Source organism: Equus quagga, chromosome 18, assembly GCF_021613505.1.
Source record: "Equus quagga isolate Etosha38 chromosome 18, UCLA_HA_Equagga_1.0, whole genome shotgun sequence".
In the NCBI taxonomy this organism is placed as follows: Eukaryota; Metazoa; Chordata; class Mammalia; order Perissodactyla; family Equidae; genus Equus; species Equus quagga.
Genome location: NC_060284.1, coordinates 40,692,036 through 40,713,451, shown reverse-complemented (window position 1 = coordinate 40,713,451; position 21,416 = coordinate 40,692,036). Strand labels below are relative to the sequence as shown.

At 58.7% G+C, this 21,416-nt stretch overlaps 2 protein-coding genes across 8 annotated transcripts in view; one reads left to right on the top strand and one right to left on the bottom strand.

Annotated features, from left to right (window-relative positions):
- Positions 1-273: 273 nt before the first annotated feature.
- Positions 274-3,922, top strand: PSRC1 (proline and serine rich coiled-coil 1). Of its 6 annotated transcripts, none has more exons than XM_046645619.1 (8): positions 274-386; positions 777-829; positions 924-981; positions 1,440-1,881; positions 2,237-2,374; positions 2,570-2,688; positions 3,036-3,129; positions 3,340-3,515. In XM_046645619.1, exons 2-8 carry the CDS (start codon positions 811-813, stop codon positions 3,373-3,375), a joined length of 906 nt encoding a protein of 301 aa, XP_046501575.1. In that variant the 5' UTR covers positions 274-386; positions 777-810; the 3' UTR covers positions 3,376-3,515. The 6 variants fall into 6 exon arrangements, with proteins under 6 accessions (XP_046501575.1, XP_046501573.1, XP_046501571.1 ...); XM_046645617.1 differs by having other exon boundaries at positions 2,237-2,351; positions 2,440-2,688; positions 3,340-3,475; XM_046645615.1 differs by having other exon boundaries at positions 1,392-1,881; positions 2,237-2,351; positions 2,440-2,688; positions 3,340-3,475.
- A 2,272-nt stretch (positions 3,923-6,194) lies between these two features.
- CELSR2 (cadherin EGF LAG seven-pass G-type receptor 2) overlaps positions 6,195-21,416 on the bottom strand; it is a 26,654-nt gene continuing 11,432 nt past the window's right edge. The window contains exons 3-34 of one of the 2 annotated variants that reach the window (XM_046645187.1): positions 20,348-20,570; positions 19,824-19,939; positions 19,559-19,647; positions 19,024-19,181; positions 18,452-18,615; positions 18,167-18,292; positions 17,626-17,792; positions 17,046-17,333; positions 16,785-16,959; positions 16,408-16,549; positions 16,111-16,231; positions 15,506-15,689; positions 15,239-15,340; positions 14,411-14,505; positions 13,955-14,164; positions 13,279-13,462; positions 13,037-13,165; positions 12,771-12,951; positions 12,428-12,595; positions 12,202-12,328; positions 11,907-12,107; positions 11,417-11,591; positions 10,974-11,086; positions 10,739-10,818; positions 10,523-10,649; positions 10,291-10,413; positions 9,556-9,683; positions 9,232-9,320; positions 8,930-9,121; positions 8,621-8,791; positions 8,246-8,480; positions 6,195-7,927 (exon numbers count right to left, since the gene is read on the bottom strand). In XM_046645187.1, coding sequence (XP_046501143.1) covers positions 7,900-7,927; positions 8,246-8,480; positions 8,621-8,791; positions 8,930-9,121; positions 9,232-9,320; positions 9,556-9,683; positions 10,291-10,413; positions 10,523-10,649; positions 10,739-10,818; positions 10,974-11,086; positions 11,417-11,591; positions 11,907-12,107; positions 12,202-12,328; positions 12,428-12,595; positions 12,771-12,951; positions 13,037-13,165; positions 13,279-13,462; positions 13,955-14,164; positions 14,411-14,505; positions 15,239-15,340; positions 15,506-15,689; positions 16,111-16,231; positions 16,408-16,549; positions 16,785-16,959; positions 17,046-17,333; positions 17,626-17,792; positions 18,167-18,292; positions 18,452-18,615; positions 19,024-19,181; positions 19,559-19,647; positions 19,824-19,939; positions 20,348-20,570 — 4,811 coding nt within the window. In that variant the 3' untranslated portion in view covers positions 6,195-7,899. The remainder of the gene's footprint in view (positions 7,928-8,245; positions 8,481-8,620; positions 8,792-8,929; positions 9,122-9,231; positions 9,321-9,555; positions 9,684-10,290; positions 10,414-10,522; positions 10,650-10,738; positions 10,819-10,973; positions 11,087-11,416; positions 11,592-11,906; positions 12,108-12,201; positions 12,329-12,427; positions 12,596-12,770; positions 12,952-13,036; positions 13,166-13,278; positions 13,463-13,954; positions 14,165-14,410; positions 14,506-15,238; positions 15,341-15,505; positions 15,690-16,110; positions 16,232-16,407; positions 16,550-16,784; positions 16,960-17,045; positions 17,334-17,625; positions 17,793-18,166; positions 18,293-18,451; positions 18,616-19,023; positions 19,182-19,558; positions 19,648-19,823; positions 19,940-20,347; positions 20,571-21,416) is intronic. The other variant, XM_046645188.1, reaches the window with a different exon arrangement.

Sequence of the window (21,416 nt, the reverse complement as noted above, 5' to 3'; positions counted from 1 at the left end):
GAAAGACGGGATGGCAGGGCGCGAAACCCACGCTCATTGGCCCGTTCCCTGGCCCACCGCCTGGAGGCCCCGCCCCTCCCAGGCCCGGCTTCGCTCGGCTCCCGTCCCGGACGAAGGCAGGTCTCCCGGGCGCGCGCGCTCGCGGCCCCGGGGCTGCGGCCTTCCGGATAGTCTTTCTTGGAACCGCTCTCCACGCGGCCCCCACCTGCAGACTTCCGGCCGGCTGCCCGCCTCCGCCCCGCCCCCAAGGAGGGGGTTGCTGGATCCGCCAATCGCTGAGCGTCTGTGGTAGGAGTGGGTGGGGCCTGAGAGATTCGAAAGGAGCCCCGCCCCCAGGAGCTGATTCCCGGGACTAGGCTGTGGAAGGAAAGCACCTTTCGCGGGAGGTGAGGCCGCGCCAAAAGTGAAAACTGAGGGTGGGCCGGAGGGGGTGGTCTGTGAGTGTGGTGCCTTGGGGAGTGGAAAGGTGGATTGCGTGGAGGAAGAACCCGGAGGATGGTGGCGGGAGGAAGGTGGGGCGCGCAGAACGCCCCCAGTGAGGAGAGGCCGGGTCGCAGAGAGCCGGGAGGGCAGTCTGCGGAGGACGATGGGGGTGCAGGAGGGGCTCCCCCCACCTCCCCCGGAGCTAACGGGTAGTTATAGGGGCACGGGCTACTCCTGGGACGCTTGCTTTACCTCCAGCATGACCCTAAACCCCTGGCTTGCACCCTGAGTCTAGCTGGGAGCCTTGGGCAGGATGGAGACCTGAGGAGAGGTGTGTTTTCTCTCCCGCTCAGGTCTAAGCTACCTCTTGCTCCTGCTGGCTGGAACATGGGAGATTTGGAGGAAGGTAAGGAAACCCTGGAGGGCGGAATGATGAGGCCCTGAGGTTTAGAGCCGTGTTAGAGAGCCGAGGCTGGCATTCATTCTTTCCTCCTCTACAGATGTGAAGTTTATAGTGGATGAGACCTTGGACTTGGGAGGGCTGTCACCATCTGACAGGTACCAGCCTCTTTATCCCACCTACTGTCCTCCAGCAAGGCCGCTTTGTCTCTAACCCCTTACTGCTGAATTACTGGCCTCTGGGGCCTGGGTTGGTAATTTAGCAAGGTTGGGTGCACAGGGGCTGCTGGGGTTGACTGGGGTTGACTTGGGTCTCTGTGACACTACTGGGGGAGCGAGAAGGGATAAGCTGAAGTGAGATTCCAGGGTGTTAGGGAGAAGGGTAAGTGGATTTGCCTCTTCCTCCTGGCATAATTTCCAATGTCAGTAAATGCTGCAGGCCTGTTCGGTCTCATAGAACCAGGCATCTCATCAGCTAGAGGCCGGCTCTCACAGCCAGCATGGGCATCAGGGTTTGGGGTTGTGTCCCTGGCTCTGATGTGGGGGTTTTCCCACTCTCCCTTGCACAGCCTCCTGCTCTCTAATGTGTGGGTATGGGGCCTGGTTTGCTTTCTCAGTCGTGAAGAGGAAGACATAGCAGTGTTGATGACTCCGGAGAAACCCCTCCGACGAGGCCTCTCCCACCGAAGTGACCCAAATGCAGTGGCCCCCGCCCCCCAGGGTCTGAGGCTCAGCTTAGGCCCCCTCAGCCCAGAGAAGCTGGAGGAGATCCTGGATGAAGCCAACCGGCTGGCAGCTCAGCTGGAGCAGTGTGCCTTGCAGGAGCGGGAGATCACGGGCGAGGGCCCTGGGCCTCGCAGGGTGAAGCCCAGCCCTCGGCGGGAGACCTTTGTGCTGAAGGACAGTCCTGTCCGAGACCTCCTGCCCACTGTGAGCTCTTTGGCTCGGAGCACCCCTTCCCCAAGCAGCCTGACACCTCGACTCCGGAGCAGTGACAGGAAGGGGTCAGTCAGGGCTCTTCGGGCAGCATCTGGAAAGAGGCCCTCCAGTGTGAAGAAGGTGAGTTGAGAGGGTCTGGGTTGGATGTGTGACCCCTGACACAGTGCATGACTTGGTACAGACATAGAGTGTTTTCCTCGTGGGTAAAATGGAGATGGTAAATTCTACCTCATAGAATTGCTGGAATTAAATGAGACACCACAAGCAAACCACTTAACTGCGGCGTCTGTGCACAGCTCTAGAATGCCTAAAATAAGCTGTCAATAAATGGTACTGGTGGTGGCGATGATGTTGGCAGCTAACTTCTGCCCTTCCTTGCTGGGATTTAGGCAGCTCTCCACCTCGATCCCTTAATCAGCCAGCAGAACAGATTCTTTTTCCATTCTAGTCCGTTTTTCCTCTCTTTGTGTTTCAGGAGTCGCCTACTTGCAATCTGTTCCCCACAGCCAAAAGCCCAGCATCTTCTCCTCTTGCCCGATCAACTCCTCCAGTCCGGGGAAAAGCTGGGCCCAGTGGGAGAGCGATAGCAAGTGAGAAGCTGGGCAGCAAGGCTGTGGGTGAATGGGAGTAGGGAGGATGTGGAGCTTACCCTAAAATTCCTGTACTCCTCTCCACCAGGCCCACCTACCCCTGTCAGACCAGCCTTGGCCCCACAGCCTTCTACCAGCAACTCTCAGCGCCTGTCTCGGCCACAGGGAGCAGCTGTTAAACCTTCCAGTCGGCTGCCTGTTCCCTCTGCCATCCCCAGGCCTGCCAGCCGAATGCCACTCGCCAGCCGGAGTGTACCACCCAGCAAAGGTGCCCTACCTCCAGATTCTCAGTCAACTCGGAAAGGACTTCCAAGACCAAGTGCTGCAGGGCAGAGAGGTGAGGATGCAGGGCAGAGAGGTGACGGAGAATGGACATAAGTAAGAAATCAGGAGGAAGAAGACCTCCTGTCGCCCAGCTTGTCCGCACCCTCCCAGAGCTGGTAACAGTGACAACTTTCTCCATCTCCATTACAGCCCTGTGGGAGATGGGGGGACTGAGTGTAGGAGAGGATGTGGGCTTGGGCAAAGAGTTTGAGCCTTGCATTTCAAATACTTTCTGTTTTTTACTTTGGGTGGGAGGAAAGGCACTAATAACAAACTCACTGTGCCTTCTTCCAGTGTTTCTTTTTGAGAAGGTCATTTGTACTTTCTGCTAACTCATTTCCTTTGTTAACCCTCATCAAGTTCCTATTTCCCAGCGACCAAATCTTCCCGTCACTGGTGCCCCTCGCAGCAATCTGCAGCCTCCCAGGAAAGCTGCAGTCCCAGGACCCACCAGGTAAGACTGGTTGAGATGCTGTCTCTCCCCTGCCATCTGGGCTTCTGAGCCGTTATGCACATCAGCCCTGAACTCTGTGTGGCAAGATGCGGGTGAGGAGGGGAGTCTGGAGGGGTGGGGAGGCCTGTTTCTTTCTACCCTGAGGAACTCGAACTCAGCTGGGTGAGGGAGAAGCGCAATTTCAGGCAGTTCCTTCTTCCGTCTCTTTAGGTAAAGAGAGCAGGACAAGCAGCAAGAATTCAGTAGCAAAACACTACAGTCACTGCCTGGACTCGCCTCTTCTCGGCCTCCCAGCCGTCCGGTTGGAGGCAGGCCCTGACTCCAGCAGATTCTGGCCCAGAGGCAGGAGGAAGAGATGCCATCAGGGCTGGTGCCCAGGAGTAGAGACCGTGGGAGATGGGGTAGATTAGGGTTGAGCTGGAGGAGAATCGAACTCTCTGAGTTGAAAGAAGAGGAGGGAAAAGAGGTCGCCTCCCAGTAGTGAAATGAACAAACCAAAAATGAGAAATGCAGGAGAGTGGTTGGTCCTCATCCACACCCACTCCTGTGTTCAGCCCCAGGGAGTTTGATCTTCTTCCCAGGCACTGCTTCACTGGACATTTACATGTGAATGGCCTCTGTAGCTAACCTCCCTGCTCTCTGAGGAGGGCTCATCCTGTGTCACGTCCCCTACTGGACTCGGGCCTGTTTGGAGAGACCGAGAGGCAGGCACCTGGTCTCCAGAACTTGTTTCCTGTGAATTCTGTGACTCCTAACAGGCCAGTTTATGGTAAGCTTACCCCAACAGTCTGCATTTTTCTAAAATAAAATGAATGTATTTTTATATTTTCTGTATGTGTGAAAGTAGATCCTGCTCTAATTTCTAACAAATTTGGAGTAAACTCCCGTGTAATTCCAATGAGGGAGCCAGGATGGGATGGGCTGCCCAGGCAGGGGCCTGAATGGCCCCTGGGGCCTTGAGATCCCAGCTCATCAGGTTGTGATTACCCCCCTTGTCGGCATTACTGGGCACAGGCTGCCCTTGTCCAGGAGTCATGCGTTATTAGAAGGTCCAGATCAAGTTAAGTATAGCTTAATTTATGGTATGTGAGGCTGTCAAGCCAGGATTATTATTATTATAAATTATTACTTATATCCTAAACTTGGGTGTCCTTTCCTGGCAAGAAAATGGAACCTCCTGGGAACTCCTCAACTTCTTGTCTGCTGCACTTTTGGGATGAGGGGGCCCTTTGGTGGGTGGCCTGGTACTCGGCTTCACTGCCTCAGGGAGAAGATGCCAGAATGCCCCATCACCTTCTACCTTACAGCCTTAGAGAACACATTGGTGTTCTCATATCTCCTCTCCTAGATTTGAGAGCTGGCACGAGGGTTTATAAACCTCTCAGTGCCTAGTGTTGTGACTTGTATGTGGCAGAGAATTTCATTCATTTATTGAAAAAAATATTTGAGTGCAAGGTGGTGGGTATTGAATGAATGACAAAGACTCATTTAACTCTTGCAACCAGAACCAACTCAATTCCTTATGAGTTTTGAGAGAAATTCCCTCCTTGGAGGTCAGGCCATAACTTAAGGAAGTCAGCAGACAACTAGGCAAAGGGAGTGGAGTGGCCGCTGGTGTCCCCGCCCCCACACCTATAATGGCCATAAGAACCCTCCTTAGGCACTGAAATGCCCTTCCCCAGTTCCCGGGGCCAGGGGCCCTCCACTGCTTTCTTCTTTTTATGGCTGATCTTAAGGTTCATTTAACACCTTCATCTATATCACGGTGACAGTTGCCTAGACTTTCACCTTTTCCTGAGCCTCCTGCAGAAACTCCTGCAGCCTCTGGGATTCCAAGAATTGAGTGGGGAGGGGGTGTGGAGACAGACACTGCATATTTGGCCCTGGAGAAACTTGGCAGAGGCAATACAGCCTCAGGTGTGTTTCCCAGCTGTGTCCTGCACTGGTATCTAGGGAGCAGGGCCTGCTGGTGACCATCCGCTCTGATGGAAGCCCTGGAAGGTCTGCACGCTTAGGTACACACTTCCCTGTGGCCTGGGTGGGTCATTAGAGGCAAAACGAGCAGCAGACTCATGTGCTATTGCCACCTGGTGGCTAGAAAGGACAAGGCATGTTCCTTTCGCCCTCTAGGTCAGTCTAGAGTTTAGTTACCCACTATCCCACTCCAAATCGGCTTAAGCAACATTCAGTGGGCAGCGCCAGCCAGGGAGGAGGCCTACCTGCCACAACTGCCCTTCGTGTTCAGCTACCTGCTGACTTCCCTCCCTTTTGGTCTGGCTTTCTATCCTTTCTTTTTCTGCATTCCATCTCCACCCCTACCCTGTAGCAGCAGAGGGAGGCCAGCGTGCATTGGCCCCTTAGCACACACTGTGAACTGTTCTAAGCACTTTACATATGTGAACTCATTTAATTCTCATCAAAGCTCAATTAGGCAGATGCTATGATCATTCTCATTTTGCAGGTAGAGAAACTAAGGCTCGGAGAGGTTAAGTCACTCAGTCTGGTTCCAGAGTTCGTGTTCTTAGTCACTGCCCTCTGTTGCCCCATGTTAACTCCCTATCTAGTTTGTTAAACAGACCTTCAAAAAACACAGAACTTGCGAATAGAAGTAATATTGCAGAGCACGTAGGCAGCTAGAGTATAAGTAGTTGCTTCAGTTCTAATGGGGGGAAAAACACAAAATGGCCCAGAGAAGTAGTTAGGAGGTACCTAGTCACGGAGCACCTTTAAATTCCCATCAGCCTCTCAACTCAGCCCTCCCTGCCTCCTGAATTCCACCCCCAGGGTATGGGCTGGAAACCTGCCTGTTCTGTTCAGCCTCTAGCCACAGAAGTCCCTCCTGTCGTGGTGAAAAGGACACTTTGCTGCCACGTCTTCCTTGGCAATGCCAGGACATGGGCTCTGTGCTATGAGGCTATCAGGGAGTGTTGGTAGGGGGGCTTGCTCATCAGCCACTTGGTGTCTGAGTCCCCTTGTCTCCTGCCCCTTCCAGGACCCTGCCTGCTCTGTTTTCCAGAGACCAGGCCTCCCTGCCTCTAGAAGGACAGGGCACCACACAGAAGACATGATGACAGTGCTCGACCCGCACAGAACTAGTTTATTCAGTAGTATGGGGAAATGAAAAAAAACCCACAAAGCCCTACCATATTTACAGTAACACTCAAACTGTACAATCTGATGGTTAGTATCAAGTTAGCATCCAGCATCTTTGCATTTTTTTAAGTCAAGTCATCAGTAGTAAAAACCAGTTAAATTTTTAACCCTTTGCAGGAATTGCTGAGGAAAGAGGTCAGGGGGAGAATCCATGGCAGAAAAGCCAGAGACCAGCCTTACAAATGAGAAACGGGAACAATTTTTCTGTCCATGGCCTCTTTTTCTAGCCACATGCTCCAGAGGATAGTCAGTGACAAGACTGGAATACAAGCTTAGCGATGGTGACTCGAATAGCAGTTGGTAAAACTGAGAAGAGGGGAGGAGAGGCTGGGAGATGACAGCCTGGAGCGAGGGAAAGGGCCTCAGGCCCCCACACCAGGACTGCGGGGTACATACCCAACCTGTGACGGCCACATCAGACCCCCTGGGACCGGACACAAACCCATCCCAACACAAAAAGCAAATAAATAAAAAATATATATTAACTCTCTCTTCGCAGGGATCTGGGAGTGGGGGACGGGGAGAAAGAGGAACAGGACCTGGTCCTTTGAAGAAGAGAGCCAATTCCAAGAAGGGGTTAAAAATAGAACACGTCTCAGAGGCCACAGCAGGTCAGACAAAGTGGGGTTTGCCTGACCCTGGGGGTTGGGTGAGTGGACACCAGAACTCAGACTTGAGACCTGTGCTTGAACCGCTTGGGGCAATGAGCCAGCACTGTATTTACTCTTCCTCCCGTCCCACCCACACAACAGCAAAGAAGCGCAACTTAACACATGACTGGCCTTCCCCGGTGCGGGTCCGGCAGGAAAATGAAGCACTTTTGGGTCAGCAAACTGAGCAAATGCCCGGGCTGCAGCACGGGGCCGGAGTCCAGGGGAAGGAGAGGGGCTGGGGTGGCCCGGCCGCCGCCCAGGGGCACGGGTTCCCCTCAAAATGTGTTCATGCAGCATTTGGGGGTCCGGGGGCGCTGAGTCCTTCTGCCCCCTCACCGGACAGGGCTTTTTCAGTTCCTGGGAGGGGCGGCAGAGGCAGGGTGAGGAGTGCCCTCTGCCCTGACGCCCTCGCCATACTGAGGCCTGCCCGGGTGCAGCCTGCAGGGCTGTGACGCCCTGGGTGCGTGTGGCTTTGTCCTTTCCTTTTGGTGATGGCAAATGAGGGGCAGGCCCCCCAAAAGTCCCTCTCCTCCCAGAGGCACAGCAGATGGGAAACTGAGGAGAGGCTGGGAAGCATCCTGGGAGGTCCTATCCTCTTTGGGAAGGGAAAGGGAGTCAGTTTCCAGCATATAAAAAAAATTAATCCCTGAAGTCATGAAGAGTGGCGATCCTTTTTTAAATTCTTTTTTCCTCTTTTCTGAAAAACTTTGTCTTGGAGATGTTGGCCCCAGGGGTCCAAAGTGCAGTGAGGGGGATGGTAGGGGAGGGAGTTGGCACTAGATGGCCTTGGGTGGGGTGGCTGCCCCTCCCGGCAAGGCCCAGGCTCCTCAGATGGATGTTTCGTCGCTGCTGCAGGCAGGCGGTGGGGAGCAGGGGCGGGATAAAGCACAAGACAGGAGTAGGGGCATGAGTGCAGCTGGGGAAGGTAAGGGAGCCTCAGGGTGTAGGAACCACCGGCCCAGGGTTAATGCAGGAAGTTAAAGAAGAGAAATCTGGAGAGGCAGGAAAGGAAAGTGACAGAAAAGGCAGACAGAGAGTTAGTCGGAGCAGAGGAGACAGTGAGAAGCTTTCACCAGAAGAAGGAAACAGAAAAGCACCCCCAGCTCCCCACCCTCCCTCACTCTACCCAATGCTTGGGCTGGGCTGACCCCACAGGGCACCATGGTTTGTGGGCACATCACAGTAAGGGAGCTGGGTCACACTCTGCCCATTCGTCCTCTGAGAGCCAACCAGAGTAGCCTGGGGGCAGCTCAGAGCCCAGCCGGGCCTCTGCTGGGCTGCACCCTGTCCCGCCCACTCAGCACACTCACTCGGAGCCCGATGAGTCCTCATCCACTGTGCCTGCCTTGATGCTCATGGCGATGGGCATGACCCCGTTCAGTTGCTCCTGGAGACTCTGCCGGGGCGGTGGGCGGGGAGGGGGCCCACCCCGGCTGCCCTCACTGGCTGAGGAGCCCCGAGAAGACCCTGTGCCCTGCTCCATGGGTAGCCGTAGGAGGCTGCTCTTCTCACTGATGGTGGGCAGACACTTCTTCTTGAGAATGCCTGTGAGCCAGGAGGAAAGGTGCATGAGGAGCAGGAGGTGGGGGAAGGGGCTGCCCTACAGAGCCCCACCAGCCACGGGGCAAATGTGAGGTGTGAGGTTGCCAACTGGGGGGGCATGGCAGCTGGTGTGCCCCACTAACCTTTGTGAGGTTGGGCAGAAGGGCCTGGAAGGGGGCCCAGGGACCCCTCCCGAGGCAGAGCATCTCCATTCTCCCTCGGCCGCTCCTCGGAGGCCCCCTTGCCACCACTCTCCTTTGCTGTGGTCCCAAAGTCTCCTGGCCAGGGGGCTTTCCCGGGCCCCACGCCCCCATCTGGTGCAGAAAGGAAGTAGATGAGGCTGAGAGAAGGCAGACAGCTAGTAAAGTCACTACCCAGTCTTGCTTCCCAAGAATCCCAGGTCCTCTGCCCTCCCATTATCCCCAAAGGCCACAGGCCGGGCGCTGGCCCACCCTTGGGGGTACTGTGCAGGGGCAGTCTCTCGGCCCCAGGGCCCAGCAAGCTGTCCCAGCCCGGCTCTCCAGGGAAGGCGGCCTCCTCCTCCTCCTCTTCCTCCTCCTCACTGTCTGATGAGTGGGTAGAGGCATAGGAGCCACTCTGGTCATCTTCCAGGGACAGGTCACTGTCGGAGTCTGTGTCAGGATCTGGGAGGTGGGGGAGAGATCACAGCTGGCCCACCCACCTCCACCCACCCTCGGCAAGGCCAGGCAGCTGCCCCGCACCCCCACCGGCTGTCAGGGGCTTCCGCCCTCACCATGCTGCTGATCTTGACCGTCCAGGAATAGGCCGCCTGGGTCGCCAAGGCCAGGGGGCCCTTGGCCAGGGTTCAGTGTGGACTCCTCCCTAAGAAGACAAGACCATGCTGGAGGGGTCAGGCTGGCCCCTTGCCCAGCGTCCCATTCTCTTCTCTCTCCTGGGTGTTCCAGTTCCTGCTCCGTGTCCCCTACTGCTTCTAATTCAAGCTGCCACCTGTGTCAGTCATAGTGTGTGCTACTCAACTCCCAGCGGCTGGCTGGCCTGGGTCTGGCACCCACGGTGCTCTTCTCTCCTCCCCACCCCTGCCATGGCCAGGGCTCACCTCAGCAAGAAGGGGATGTAGCTGGGTTGACTCTTGCCCGAGCGGCTGGCACTGTGCAGAGAACCTGCCGAGTCTCCGTAGGGCTGGTACAGCCGCCCGTCTGCGTAGGGGCTGGGGCAGTTGTAGGACTAGGGAGGGAACAGAGGAGTCAGTAAGTGGAGAAGCAGGATGGGGTAGCCCCAAGCTGAGAAGTGGAAGAGCCAAGGGAGCTTGTCCTAAGTTCTGCCTCCCACGTGCCCAGGTCTGGGAGAGAGAGGCCCCACGTCTCTGCTGCCCCCATGATCAGGGCCTAGTTGTGGCTGTAGCTCTGCCATAGCTGTGCCAATCCTATGCACCCCAAGTACCCCAGAACCGGCTGAATAAGAGCTTGTTGGTAAAAGATGGACCAGGATCTGTCTCCTGAGAGCATCCTGGGAGACAAAAGATTCACCAAGATTCACGAGGGATTCTCAGGTGTTGAGCATCCACGACCTGATTACCTATCTTGGCCACTTCCTCACTTTATTCTTCCAAGCACCGCTCCCATCTCTCCCTAGTCAAAATCTTCCTCCCCGCCCTCCATACTCCCTTCTTCCCAGGCCACACACACCATTTCACCACCCCTCCTTCCCACCAGGAAAGGATGTAAGGATGGAGAAAAAGGGGGCAAAAAGCACAGAGAACAGGCTCCTGGGGCCTCCTGCCGCCCCCTACCCCAAGACCCCTCCTCTGCCCCCTGACCCCTGGCTCCCTCACCGAGGTCAGGGTGGACTTGGTGGTCAGAGCAGGGTCAGGGCTGGGCTTGCGGCTGCAGGCAAACTTGAGTGCTTTCCGGACCTCCTTGCTAAGCACCACGTAGGAGAGGAAGATGAAGGGGCCCTGGCAGGCAAGAGGCAGCAACTATCTAAGTGCTTATTCGGGTACCCCACAGCCAAGCACCCGCCCCATCTCCATGGGGCTCCCACAAGGCATGGGCTGGGCCAGGTACCTGGATGCAATTGCAGGCAGCAAAGAGGTAGTGGAAGAGGAGGGTGTCACTGTTGACGGAGAGCAGTGCCAGCAGCCACGCAGCGCTCAGCAGCAGGAGGACAGCGAAGGAGGGCCGCAGGCCCGAGCTGGGGAGAGGGGCGGGCCAGGAGTCTGACTATGAGGCCTCCCACACCGAGGCCCGTCCACTGCCCAAGCACCCGCTCCCCATACTCACACAGGGCCTTTCTTCTCAAAACCCTGCCGCTGGGCAGCACAGGAGGCCCGGGCCGCCAGGATGTACAGGAAGACACTCATCTAGCAGGGGAGGGGGAGGCGTGAGGGGGATCATCAGAGGACAGCCAGCCTCCACCCTACAGGGCCCCGGCAGCCTCAGCCATTCCTAAAGGGGATCCTGAAGACACACTCAGCCTGCTCACCCCCAGCCCACTTTCCAGCTTTCTAGCACTTACTGAGACAGCGAAGGCCACAGGGCCAGCGAAACTCCAGATGAGCGTGTCGTAGATGGAGAGCCAGCAGAAGTCAGGGTTCCCATAGCCCTCGGGGTCCAGGCCCACAGCTAGACCTGGGAGTATGATGACAGCAGCAGAGACGGGGGGGGTCAGAGGCTTGGGAATCAGTCAGACAGTCAAGTGGGCTCACAGAGCCAGACACAGAGGATGACGGGTTCTACCCACCATCTGTCCATGTCACCCTCTCCAGGAGGGGGGACCCGGACCCTGGGTGGGGGTCTCAGGGGCTGGGTTAAATCGGAGTGATGCCTATGGAGAACTTGGCCTGGGGCATAGGGATGTAGGCCTCTGGCCTGGGATGTGGGCAGGGAAACCGTGGCATGAAGGTGGACCCAGGGCAGAGGGACGTAGAACCTCAAGGCCTGGAACAGGGGTAGGGGTACCTGTGATGAAGGCGGGCACGCCCCAGCCCAGCATGTAGTAGAAGCGCATGGGGCCAGCATTGACGTCGCGCACCTCAGTGAGCGCCCGGTACAGGTGCAAGGCCTCCAGCAGAGCCCAGGAAAAGGCGCAGAGGTACAGGAAGTGCAGCAGGATGGCGATGACTGTGCAAGCAAACTGAGGGCCCAGGCCACAGCAGGTCAGTGACCAGACATACCCAGAGCAGGGGTTCTGCTCTCGTCAGGCAGAGGGGGAAGGCCTGGGGGTTGGGAGGTGCTTCAGGGCAAGTCTGGGCCAGAGGAAGGTACTGTAGGATGCTGGGGAAGTAAGGGGAGATAGAGAAGAGGAAACTGTGGGCCATGCACTGGCCGGGGCTCTTCATCAGTTACTGCTGCAGGAGCGGATTAAGAGTGGGTGCTGGGGAGGACTCATAAAGGAGCTTGAGAGGGCTGGAAGTTGGGGAAGATCTCTGGGTGAGGAGAGACATCTTACAGGCAGGTCAGCCTGGTTGATTCCCAGGAGGAAGACCAGCTGGGCCAGGCCCAGGGCCGCAGTCAGGTTCCGTCGGATGCCGTGCTGGTTGGAGCGCAGGGCACGCAGGAGAGTGAGGAAGAGGAAGGTGAGCAGCAGGGCAGCCAAGGTGACCCCTAGGGCTACGTATGTCAGTGTCTTCAGTGGCAGGATCTCCCCATTCTGCAGGGAGGGCGGCAGGGGGCCAGGGGAATTAGGAAGGGCAGTGCCCTGGGCTCCCACCCCCAGCTTGGCGGCTGCCCCTTGTGGGTCCAACCTCCCGCCGGGACACATCCATGAGCACAGCGAAGCTCGTCATGTGGTTGCACTGGCAGCTGACGTGGCTCTCGTTGCGGAAGACGACTTCACAGCCTCGGGCCGACCAGCCACCCGTGCCACTGACCCTGCGTGAGGGTGGCAGGGTCAGGAGACAAGGAGGGTGGAGCACCCAGGGACCTGGGCTCTTGACCTAAAGCTTCAGGGGTAGGGCAGTGCGGGCTCACAGAATCGAATGGTTCCAGAAGACACAGATGGGCTTGGTCCTCTCCTCCGTCTCCAGCAGCCGGAACTGCACCGTGACTGGCTTGTCCAGGGCGCGAGGGAGAAGCTCCTCATCATCATGGACGCTGATGCTCACCACAGGCGTGTTGATGACAGGGCGTTTGGGAACTCTGATGTGGGGCAGGCAGGCGCATGGTCACCGTGGTAGTTGTGTGACTGGGGGATACCTCTTAGTGTTCCAAGATGCCCCCAGCCCTTGGCTCCTCTCCTCTTCATGTCTCAGCAGTACTTACCCACCCGACCCATGCCCCTGCCCCTCCCCCGCTTGTCTCCCCAGCTGCTCACCTCAGGCTGCGCTTGTCTGGGTCATAGTTATGGGGCAGCAGCCCAGCCAGGGTGCGGTAGATGATGACGCTGGCCACAGCCTCACCCTGGCTCAGCTCCGGGTGCCGCCGCTGACGCCGTGCCAGCTCCTCTGGCTCCTGGGCCTCTCCGGGGCCCGCGGGCCTGACCACAGGGGTCGTCTCTAGGAGCAGAACACTGTCCACTCAGCTGGGCCCTGCGCAGATCCCTCACCTGGCCCTTGACCCACCCTTTGGGCCCCCACTGACCTCTGAAGACAGACTCGGGCAGAATGACTGTTGTCTCAAGATCCGGGGGCCGCTCCCCCCGCAGCGCCTCGTAGCGGGGCAGCTTGGCCCCAGCGAAATTACCCTTGTCCAAGCGCACTACAGAGATGACTAGGGAGGGGGGTCACAGGTCAGACCTTGGCTGAGGCGGGCAAGGCCCCAGCACAGCCACCCTTGCCAGGAACGTTCCACCAACCGCCCCCCAATCCAGGCACCAGTCTCACCAATGTTGGGTGTGACAATAGTGAAGGGGCTTAGGTAGGTGTGCCGCATGTTCTGGGCCAGGGCACTGGCGTAGGCCTCATAGTGCTGGAGCAGCCAGGCGGTGCCACCCTCTGTCTGCTGGATCAGCTCCCAGTGCCGCTTGTTGGCTGCATCCAGGAGGGCACTGCCCACTCGCAGGAGATTCTGGGGGTGGGCACAGTCACAGTGGGCTGTGCCCGCACCTCCACACCTTCTCATCCCCACCGCCAGGCCTGGACCAGCCCTGGCTTCCCCCATCATGATCCTCCCTCTAATCCTTCCTCCTCACTGTCTAACTAAGAGCTGCCCAGGCCCTGTGCCAGGACCCACACATATGATCTGTACGGGATTCTGATTCCTCCCCACCCAGGCACAGTGGTCTGGGCCTCTGCTACGAGAAGCCTGGTCAGACAGGCCCTGATGCAAATATTATTTTCTACGGGCACCTTGCTATGAAAAGAGGTGCTCTAAATTACCCAAGTGCTGGGCCATGACTCAGGAGATCTCATGGAGGTCTCATGCCAGCTGGGAGCTCCCCAAAGCAGGGGTGGGGGAGTGTTCCCCACTCTGCCCCCAGGTTGCCAGGAGCAGACTCACTCACTGTGACCCCCCCCCCCCCCCACCTAACCAGCCAGTCCTGCCCCCTCCAAGCCCCACCTCAGTGAAGTGTACATCCTGCGTGGCAGACAGCCCGAAGCCCCGCTGGGCGCTCTCGTGGGCCAACAGCCGTGTGGCCAGCTGGTAGGCCACCTTGACATCACTGCCAAAGTAGCCAGCTGTGTGCTGTGTCGCATTGCGCAGAAGCAGGGCCAGCCACTGGGAGCGCCCCGAGTCCAGGCCTGACTCATTCCGCTGCAGGCGCTCAGCCTAGGACAGAGCCAGATGAGACAGGGTGGGCAGGGGTCAGCACACGAGGGTGGCAGTGAGGCACCCAGAGAGCAGAATGGGAACTCTGGGGTAAAAGGGCCTCAGAGGGGAGAAATGGCCTCTCCAGGTGGGGGTCCCAGGAGGCAGGGGCTGGAATTCCAGAATCCCTTTCCAAAACTGAGTCAGCCAAGTGAGACTGGGCAGGGGGAAGGGGAGGGTGGAATGGAGATGAAGAGGTTCACTTACAAAGCCCTTCAGCTCTGAGAAGGTGACTGATGTGCAGTTGAAGAGGTTTGGGGGGAGCCAGCCCCTGTGCTCGTCACAGTGGCGCACAGCGGTCCCTGGGGGAAGGAAGCCAAGAGGACTGGCCTCAGGGAGAGACACAGGAGGCTGCCAAGACCTGGCTGAGAAGTTCTGCTGGGGGCCAGCACACTCGTGGGCCGGAGACAGGAGACAAGCAAGCAAAGACCCTGCCCTTCTATTGCCCAGGTGACACAGGGAGACAGGTGTGTAGGACATTACAGCCAAAGCCTCTGCAAGATGGGCCCATACAAGGGCTACAGGAGCATGGGGCACATGGCCGCCTTGAGCCCCCAGACATCGCTGCCCCTCTCAAGCCACCACATGTGCTCTCTGCCACTCTCTGCTTATGAACTCTGCTCAGCGTCAGCCCAAGGAGCAGCGCCAGCCGCCATCCTGGGGCTGGGTCCCCTGGGACAGCACCCAACATCCCCTACTCTCCAGACTGTCTTTCCAGTGGCACAACTCCAGCACCAGGGGGTGAGCCAAGGATGGGAACCCTGTGTGATGCATCTCTGAATCTCGAGCACCAGCCTTGTGCTAGGCACACTGCAGGTTTTTCTGCACTCTTGCTAACAGTCCAGTGGATGCCCTTCATCTGGGCAACCTTGGGAGCAGAGAAACAGTGAACCAAGGAAGAATGGGACATGGAGTCTCCAGGACCTGAAGGCCAGAAAGTGGGGTCCCAGGATCTGCCGCCAGGGGCTTCCCGCCCTCACTCCGCTGATGAGAGGCCAGGTCCTCAGTATCCCATTCTAGGTCTCCAGCACCTACCAAAGGAGCCTTTGGGGCAGGGGGCAGCAGCAGGCAGCCCGAAGCGGGTACGGGGCCACCAGATCCCAGCCTCGATGGCGCGTGGGCAGCTGTCGTAATTCACTGCAGGGAAGCACACACAGTCATCCGGGAGGAGCTGCCCCTGCAGCTGTACCCAGGCTCCCCAGCATCCTCAGGCCTGCAACCAGGCCCTGTTCCCGGCCTCCCTGGGACACGGGGACCTGGCACACAGTGGGGAGTGCCACCCACCCACTGCGGGATCCCCACCTTCACAGCCATTGGTGGTGACCTCAGCAAAGGGGTTGTCACAGCGGTCACACTGGCGCCCAATGACGCCCGGCTTGCACGGACACTGGCCGTCTTCAGGGTCACAGACACGGGACAAAGAGCCTGTGGGGTAGCAATCGCACAGGAGGCAGGTGGGGCTGCCAGGTGGCCGATAGTGGTTCTCCTGGGAGGAAGGAGGGAGAATAGGGGTCAATGGCTCTGGCTCTCTTCCCGAGATGCTCACAAATTCTTTCAGCTGTGGCCTCTCTGGAGAGAGGCTCCCTGACCTCAGGTCCCCCCAAGAGTGGTATTCAAAATATTTAACAACTGGTAATTGATTTGGAGTTTAACCCATCAGTTCAACACCAACCAATCAAAACAGGCTGCAAACAACCAGTACAGGTGGCCCAAGAGCTCACTGGTTAAATATCAGTCCTGGGTCCCCCCACACTGCAGACAATGAGCATAAACAGTCCCTTGCCCGCCTGTTAGAGAAAAGGCAGCTCTGTCTGGGAAGGCTTTCTCCACTACCTCCCTCAGGAGACTAGGAGGTGCACAACAGAGGCCGAGGTGGCCGCTGTGGCGGTCTAGGTCGGGGCTGTCACCTTGCAGTGGCACTCGCCGCTTGTCTTGTTGCAGTCTGGGTCAAAGCCTTTGCTGACGTCACAGTTGCACGGGCCACACGTGGGGTGTCCCCACCAGCCTCGGGGACAAGGCTGGTCAACCCTGCAGAGAGAGGCCAAGGCAGGCATGGGCTCCCTCTGCCACCCCCACCTGGTGTAGCAGTGTGTGGCCCTTCTGACACTGGCTGTGGCTCAGCCAAGTTCTCGGTGCTCTGAGGAACACACCAGAGATAGGCAGTGGCCACTGGGATCTGCTGCTGCATGCCCTGGTCCACTTACCTGGTCTCACAGTATGGCCCAAGGTAATTTTGGGGACACTCGCAGGTGTAGCCGTGGGGGGCACTTGGCTTTCGTGTACATGTGGACTGGTGCTCACACGGATTCAGGTCACACACATTAGTACAGTTGTCACCATAGTAACCTGGACCCAGAAAGACAGGAGAGGCTCAATCCCCACCATCCTCTGGCGCTTTCTTCAAAACTGTCTTCCTCCACCTTCTTCCACTCTCAGCATCATACAAGCTGGCTATGGCTTTGTGGTGCAGGAGAATGAGGCTCAGAGAGGTGATATGACTGGCCCTAGGTCACACAGCAGAGCCAGAGTGAGACCCTGGGCACCCGTTAACCTGCGCCATTGCCCTGGATCCCCAGCATACCTGGATCACAGCTGCAGGAATAGCTGTCCCAGTCATCGCTGCAATAGCTGTTGGCAGGACACGGGTTCGAGTCACAGGGGTCCGGCAGGCTACAGCCTGGCTCCACGTTGATGCTTTCCCCGCGGCTGGGATCCAGACTGCTAACACCCTCGGGTGTCTCGCTTACCCGCACACCCTAGGAGGGACATGGGCAGTGGTGGACCTCTGTGGAGCAGATCTCCAGGTGGTGGTGGGAATGGGAGGCTCAGGGAGGATACTCACCTGCAAACAGCCCCGGAAGCCACGGGCCACACCACTGGCTGGCCCAGGCACTCCTCCCACTGTAATGTTGCTCAGGTGCAGCCCATGCAGCCGGGGGCCCAGGTTGCCCTCTGCCCGCTGCTGCCCATAGTCGAAGGACAGGATGGCATGGCCAGGGCCCCCGCTAGCTCCCAGGGCCAGCTGCGCATGGTGCCAGTCGCCATCATTGGCGCGGCCTGGCTCCAGCTGGAGAGACGAGGCCTGGAGCCCTGTGCCCTCCACACTCAGCACCACGTGGCCCTCCCGCAGCTGGCACCAGGAGGAAAGAAAGGAGGGTAAGCAGACGGCCACAGTCGGCTTTTTCCAGCCCACTGTACCCCTTCCTGAACCACCAAACCCATCCCACTGCCTTGCTGAAGCCAGAGAGGAAAAGTATTATTTCCCTCAGGCCCAGTAGATGGCAGCAGTGACCCACGAACCAATCCAGCTGCCTCTTCATTTCCAGGAAATAAAAGACCCTGCCCAGCCACCTATGACCAGCTGCCTGGAGACAACTGCAGCCCGGGCCAGGGCCCGCCCGCCCCGACCCTCCCTGCATCACCTGCAGGGTGATGGTGCTGCGCCCCCTGGTGACGGCCTGCAGCAGGACGCCATCGGCCTGGCGTGTGCGGAACATGAGGCTGAGGTGCCAGGGCTGGGAGATGGGCAGGGAGAGGCCATGCCAGGCCACCAGACTGCTGCCCAGGAAGCGCTGTGGGTTGGCCATTTCTGGGGAGGCAGATAAAGGCAGACTCTGAGGGGCAGAGCAGCTGGGTACCCCCAGGCGTAGGATGCTCAGCAGTGGCAGCTCCACGGGAGGAGGGCGCTGCCTCTCCTAGTGTCCACTCCCCTCATTGGACCCGCCCTTCGGAGCACTTACCTGCCCTGGGCCTGCCCCACACTGTGCCCAGGCCTGCCTCTGACTGGGCCCTTTGTCTCCTGTGCTGCCCTCTCAGGGCTCTGCCCAGACACGCTTTTCCACCCACAGCCCAGCTCGGCCGGGCCCTGCCCAGTGCCTGCCCAGTGCCTGCCCAGGCCCTGCCAGTGTTCCCAGCACTGCTGACAGTGCCCAGGCCTCAGCCTCTGACTGCTGCCCCTCCTACCCTGGGCACAGCTCTTGCCCCCGAAACCCAGAGGGCACTCGCAGCTGAATGAGTCCCACTGGTTCACACAGGTGCCCCCGTTGTGGCAAGTGTTGCTGTCACACACGTTCTTCTTGGCAGGGCAGCCTAGAATGGAGAGAAGGGGGCTCAGGCGGGGCCTCCAAACAGAAAACCTGTGGCTGGAGGGAGCTTTGAGACCCCCATGTGCAGGAGTCCCCATCCCAGGGATAACCCCTCCTCTCTGCATCGGTCTGCTGGCCTGGCCCCTACCCCAGGCTCCCATACCAGGCACAGTGCCATTGTTGGCAATGAAGTCAGCCATGTCCATGTGCCGGCTGTCCACCTGCAGGTTCCTCATGCAGCCCACAAAGTGCCGCGTCCGGACAGGGAAGCTCTCGGGCAGGTCAGGCACCCCGCCCAGCAGCAGGGGCCCTGTCAGATCCAGAGACCTGGGGGGCAAAAATGATGGCGACATGCGGCAGAGTGCGGAGCTTCTGACTCTTCCTTCTCCTCACACCCTGCCGCCAGGCCAGAGAGGCAGAGGGCCCAGGCAGGAGCCCAGGGCCCCTGCAGAGCAGCCAGGGGAAGGGGAGCACCCTGACCTGGAGCTGCTCTCATCTCCTCTCACCCCCTCCCCAGGCCATTCCACAGGCCCAGCTCTAACCCCCCCCACCCCTGACCTTGCCCGCTACCCCCACCAGCACACAGGGCAGAGGGCTGAGCAGGGAAACAAGGTGAGGGAAGGCCCCCATTTGGACTGGCTCCCATTTCAGGCCCCCCGGAAGGCCCACCCTCTCGACCTTCCCTCCCTGCCTGGACCCGCACCTCACCCCTCCCCCAGCCCTCTCCCCGCTCACTTCTTGCTGCCACCCTGGGTGCCCTGGGCTGCACAGGAGTAGTTGCCCAGCACAGCTCCGAAGCGCAGGGCCACCCCTGTGTCACAGCCATCCACGGTCACCACAGCCACCTTTTGCTCGGATGGGCCCTGTGGGAGCCCCGTCTGGCCCAACAGTGGCTGTGGACAAGGAAGGGCAGAGAAAGGAAACAGTGGGCAAGGAGCTCACTAGGTTCATGGGCCAGGCACAAAGACCCCAGCACACATGGACACCCCCTTGTGTACACACATATATATACACATACGTGCACACACACATGCTCACTGATTTGTGTGCTTAACTACCTTCCTCAACGTCCATTCGAGTCTGTGCCTGCCCAAGGGGACAGGGAGCATCTTGCACTACCCCGTGGAAAAAGAATGCCCTGAGAGGTGGCAAGTCCCCACACCCCCTCCCTTTTAGCCAGAAGTGCCACGGCCAGCGCCCCTAGGGGCCTGGGTGAGCACCTGAGCCAAGGACAGGACCCTCCAACTCCTTGACCCCATCCCACACCCACCTTATTGTAGTACTTCAGCTGCACTGTGTGCCACTGGCCGTCACTGACCCCTCCGGGCACGAATGGGGACACGGTGGTGGTCGACTCTCCTGGGGAAAGGACCCAGGTGAGCTGGGACACCAGATGAGGGCTGGGAATGGGGAGGGTGTGCTCATGTTTGGGGCTGGGCCCAGGTTTGGCTGGGAGAGTGTGTGACTTGGGGTCAAAGGCTGAGAGACATGGAGCCTCTGGGAGATGGGCAAGGACACTGGGCCCGAGGGATCACCTGCAGAGAAGGTGAGCTGGACCTGCTCCTGGATCACCTCGAGAGCCACAAAGTCATGCTTCTCGTTGAAGCGCCCGTTGTACAACAGCAGCCCGTCGCGCTCCTTGGTGGCAAACCTGAGCAGGCATTGGGGATGGGGGCAGGGAATGGGGCACCTGCCTGGATGCCAGCACCCCAGCCACCTGGCTAGCCCCTGATCCTCCCCAGGACCCTGCAGAGGGCTGACACCTTGGCCAAGGGAATGGGCCATGTGCATAGAGTGTGGAAGATGAACCTAAATCAGAACCAGAATCCTGGCATCCTGGCTCACCACCCTCGAGGGTGGGGTGGGAGGAGTGAGGCGGACCCTGGTGCGTGAGGGAGGTCTCCTGGGAAAGTGCACAGGCAACTCCAAGTGCAGACCTGGCTCTGCCAACGACCTGCTCCGAGTGCTTTCACTGCCTGACCTCTCACCTTGTCTACAGAACAGGAGGTGCCCCAGGCTCCCACGGTGCCCCCTCACCCCCCAGTGCCCAGCCACTCACGAGAGGGCCAGGGTGAAGTGGAAGCGCTGGCGCAGGCCACGAAAGGTGATGAAGGAGCGGGCAGGGAAGCTGCGTGTGGTCACCTGGCAGTAGGGCTTCTCGAAGTCTCCAGATGGGCAGTCGCACTTGAAGCCACCCACCAGCAGGTTGACACAGGTGCCCCCATTCTTGCAGACACCCGGGGTGCAACGGCCTGAGCGGGCACTCACCTCACAGTGCTCACCTGTGTGCGAGGAAAGGGAGGCGAGTACTAAGTGCCTGAGGAGGAGGAGGGGAACTAGGACTCCTTCCCACTCAGTGACACCTCGCATGGTCCCTGGTGACCCCCAGAAAACTCTCAAACCCTCCCAGGTATCCCCACTTCTTCCCATGTGCCCATCTTCTCTGAGATACATGAAACCCAGCCCTCCCCAGGGCTGTTTGGCCCCCTGGGCCATTCTTGCCACAACCCCACATACTGCTCCCCTGCAAATCCCTTGAAGCTTCTGCACCTCTGTCTGGGCCTCAAGAGCACAGGCCTGCAAGGTCCCTGGTCATAAGGGTCAGGTCCTAGTAGATGTCAGTGTCATGGCTACCAAGCAAGCCTGGGGGTGTTTAGGTCCCTGCAGGGGTGAATGTGCATGGAGGGAAGGGTCTGCAGGACAGCACGAGGGCTGGTGCCAAACCCCCTTCCCCCCTCCCTCCCACTGGTGCTTTTGTCCCTGTCAGGCGCCAAGATCTGTTTCCCTCCCTGGGGATGATACCAGGCTTCCACTGGGATTTGTCAGATGTGGGGGAAGTTGGGGACTCCCCAGGAATGGGCAGAGAAATCCCACCCTGAGCCCTGGGATCCACACTGAGGACCTCTGTGCACTTGGGAGATGCTAAGAGAGTGGGGAACGGAGCCCTGGGAGCAGACCAGGATTCAAGGGAGGAGTGCAAATTCCAACATCAGATGGGAAAAATCCACCCCTTTCTCTCTCTCCCCATTCCCAGATTCTAGAGATAGGTTCTCAGCTCTTGTGCCTAGTGACTGGCTCCTGTTTCCATGGAAACTGTTGTTCGCCTACTCCAAGCTCCCCCCCCCCCC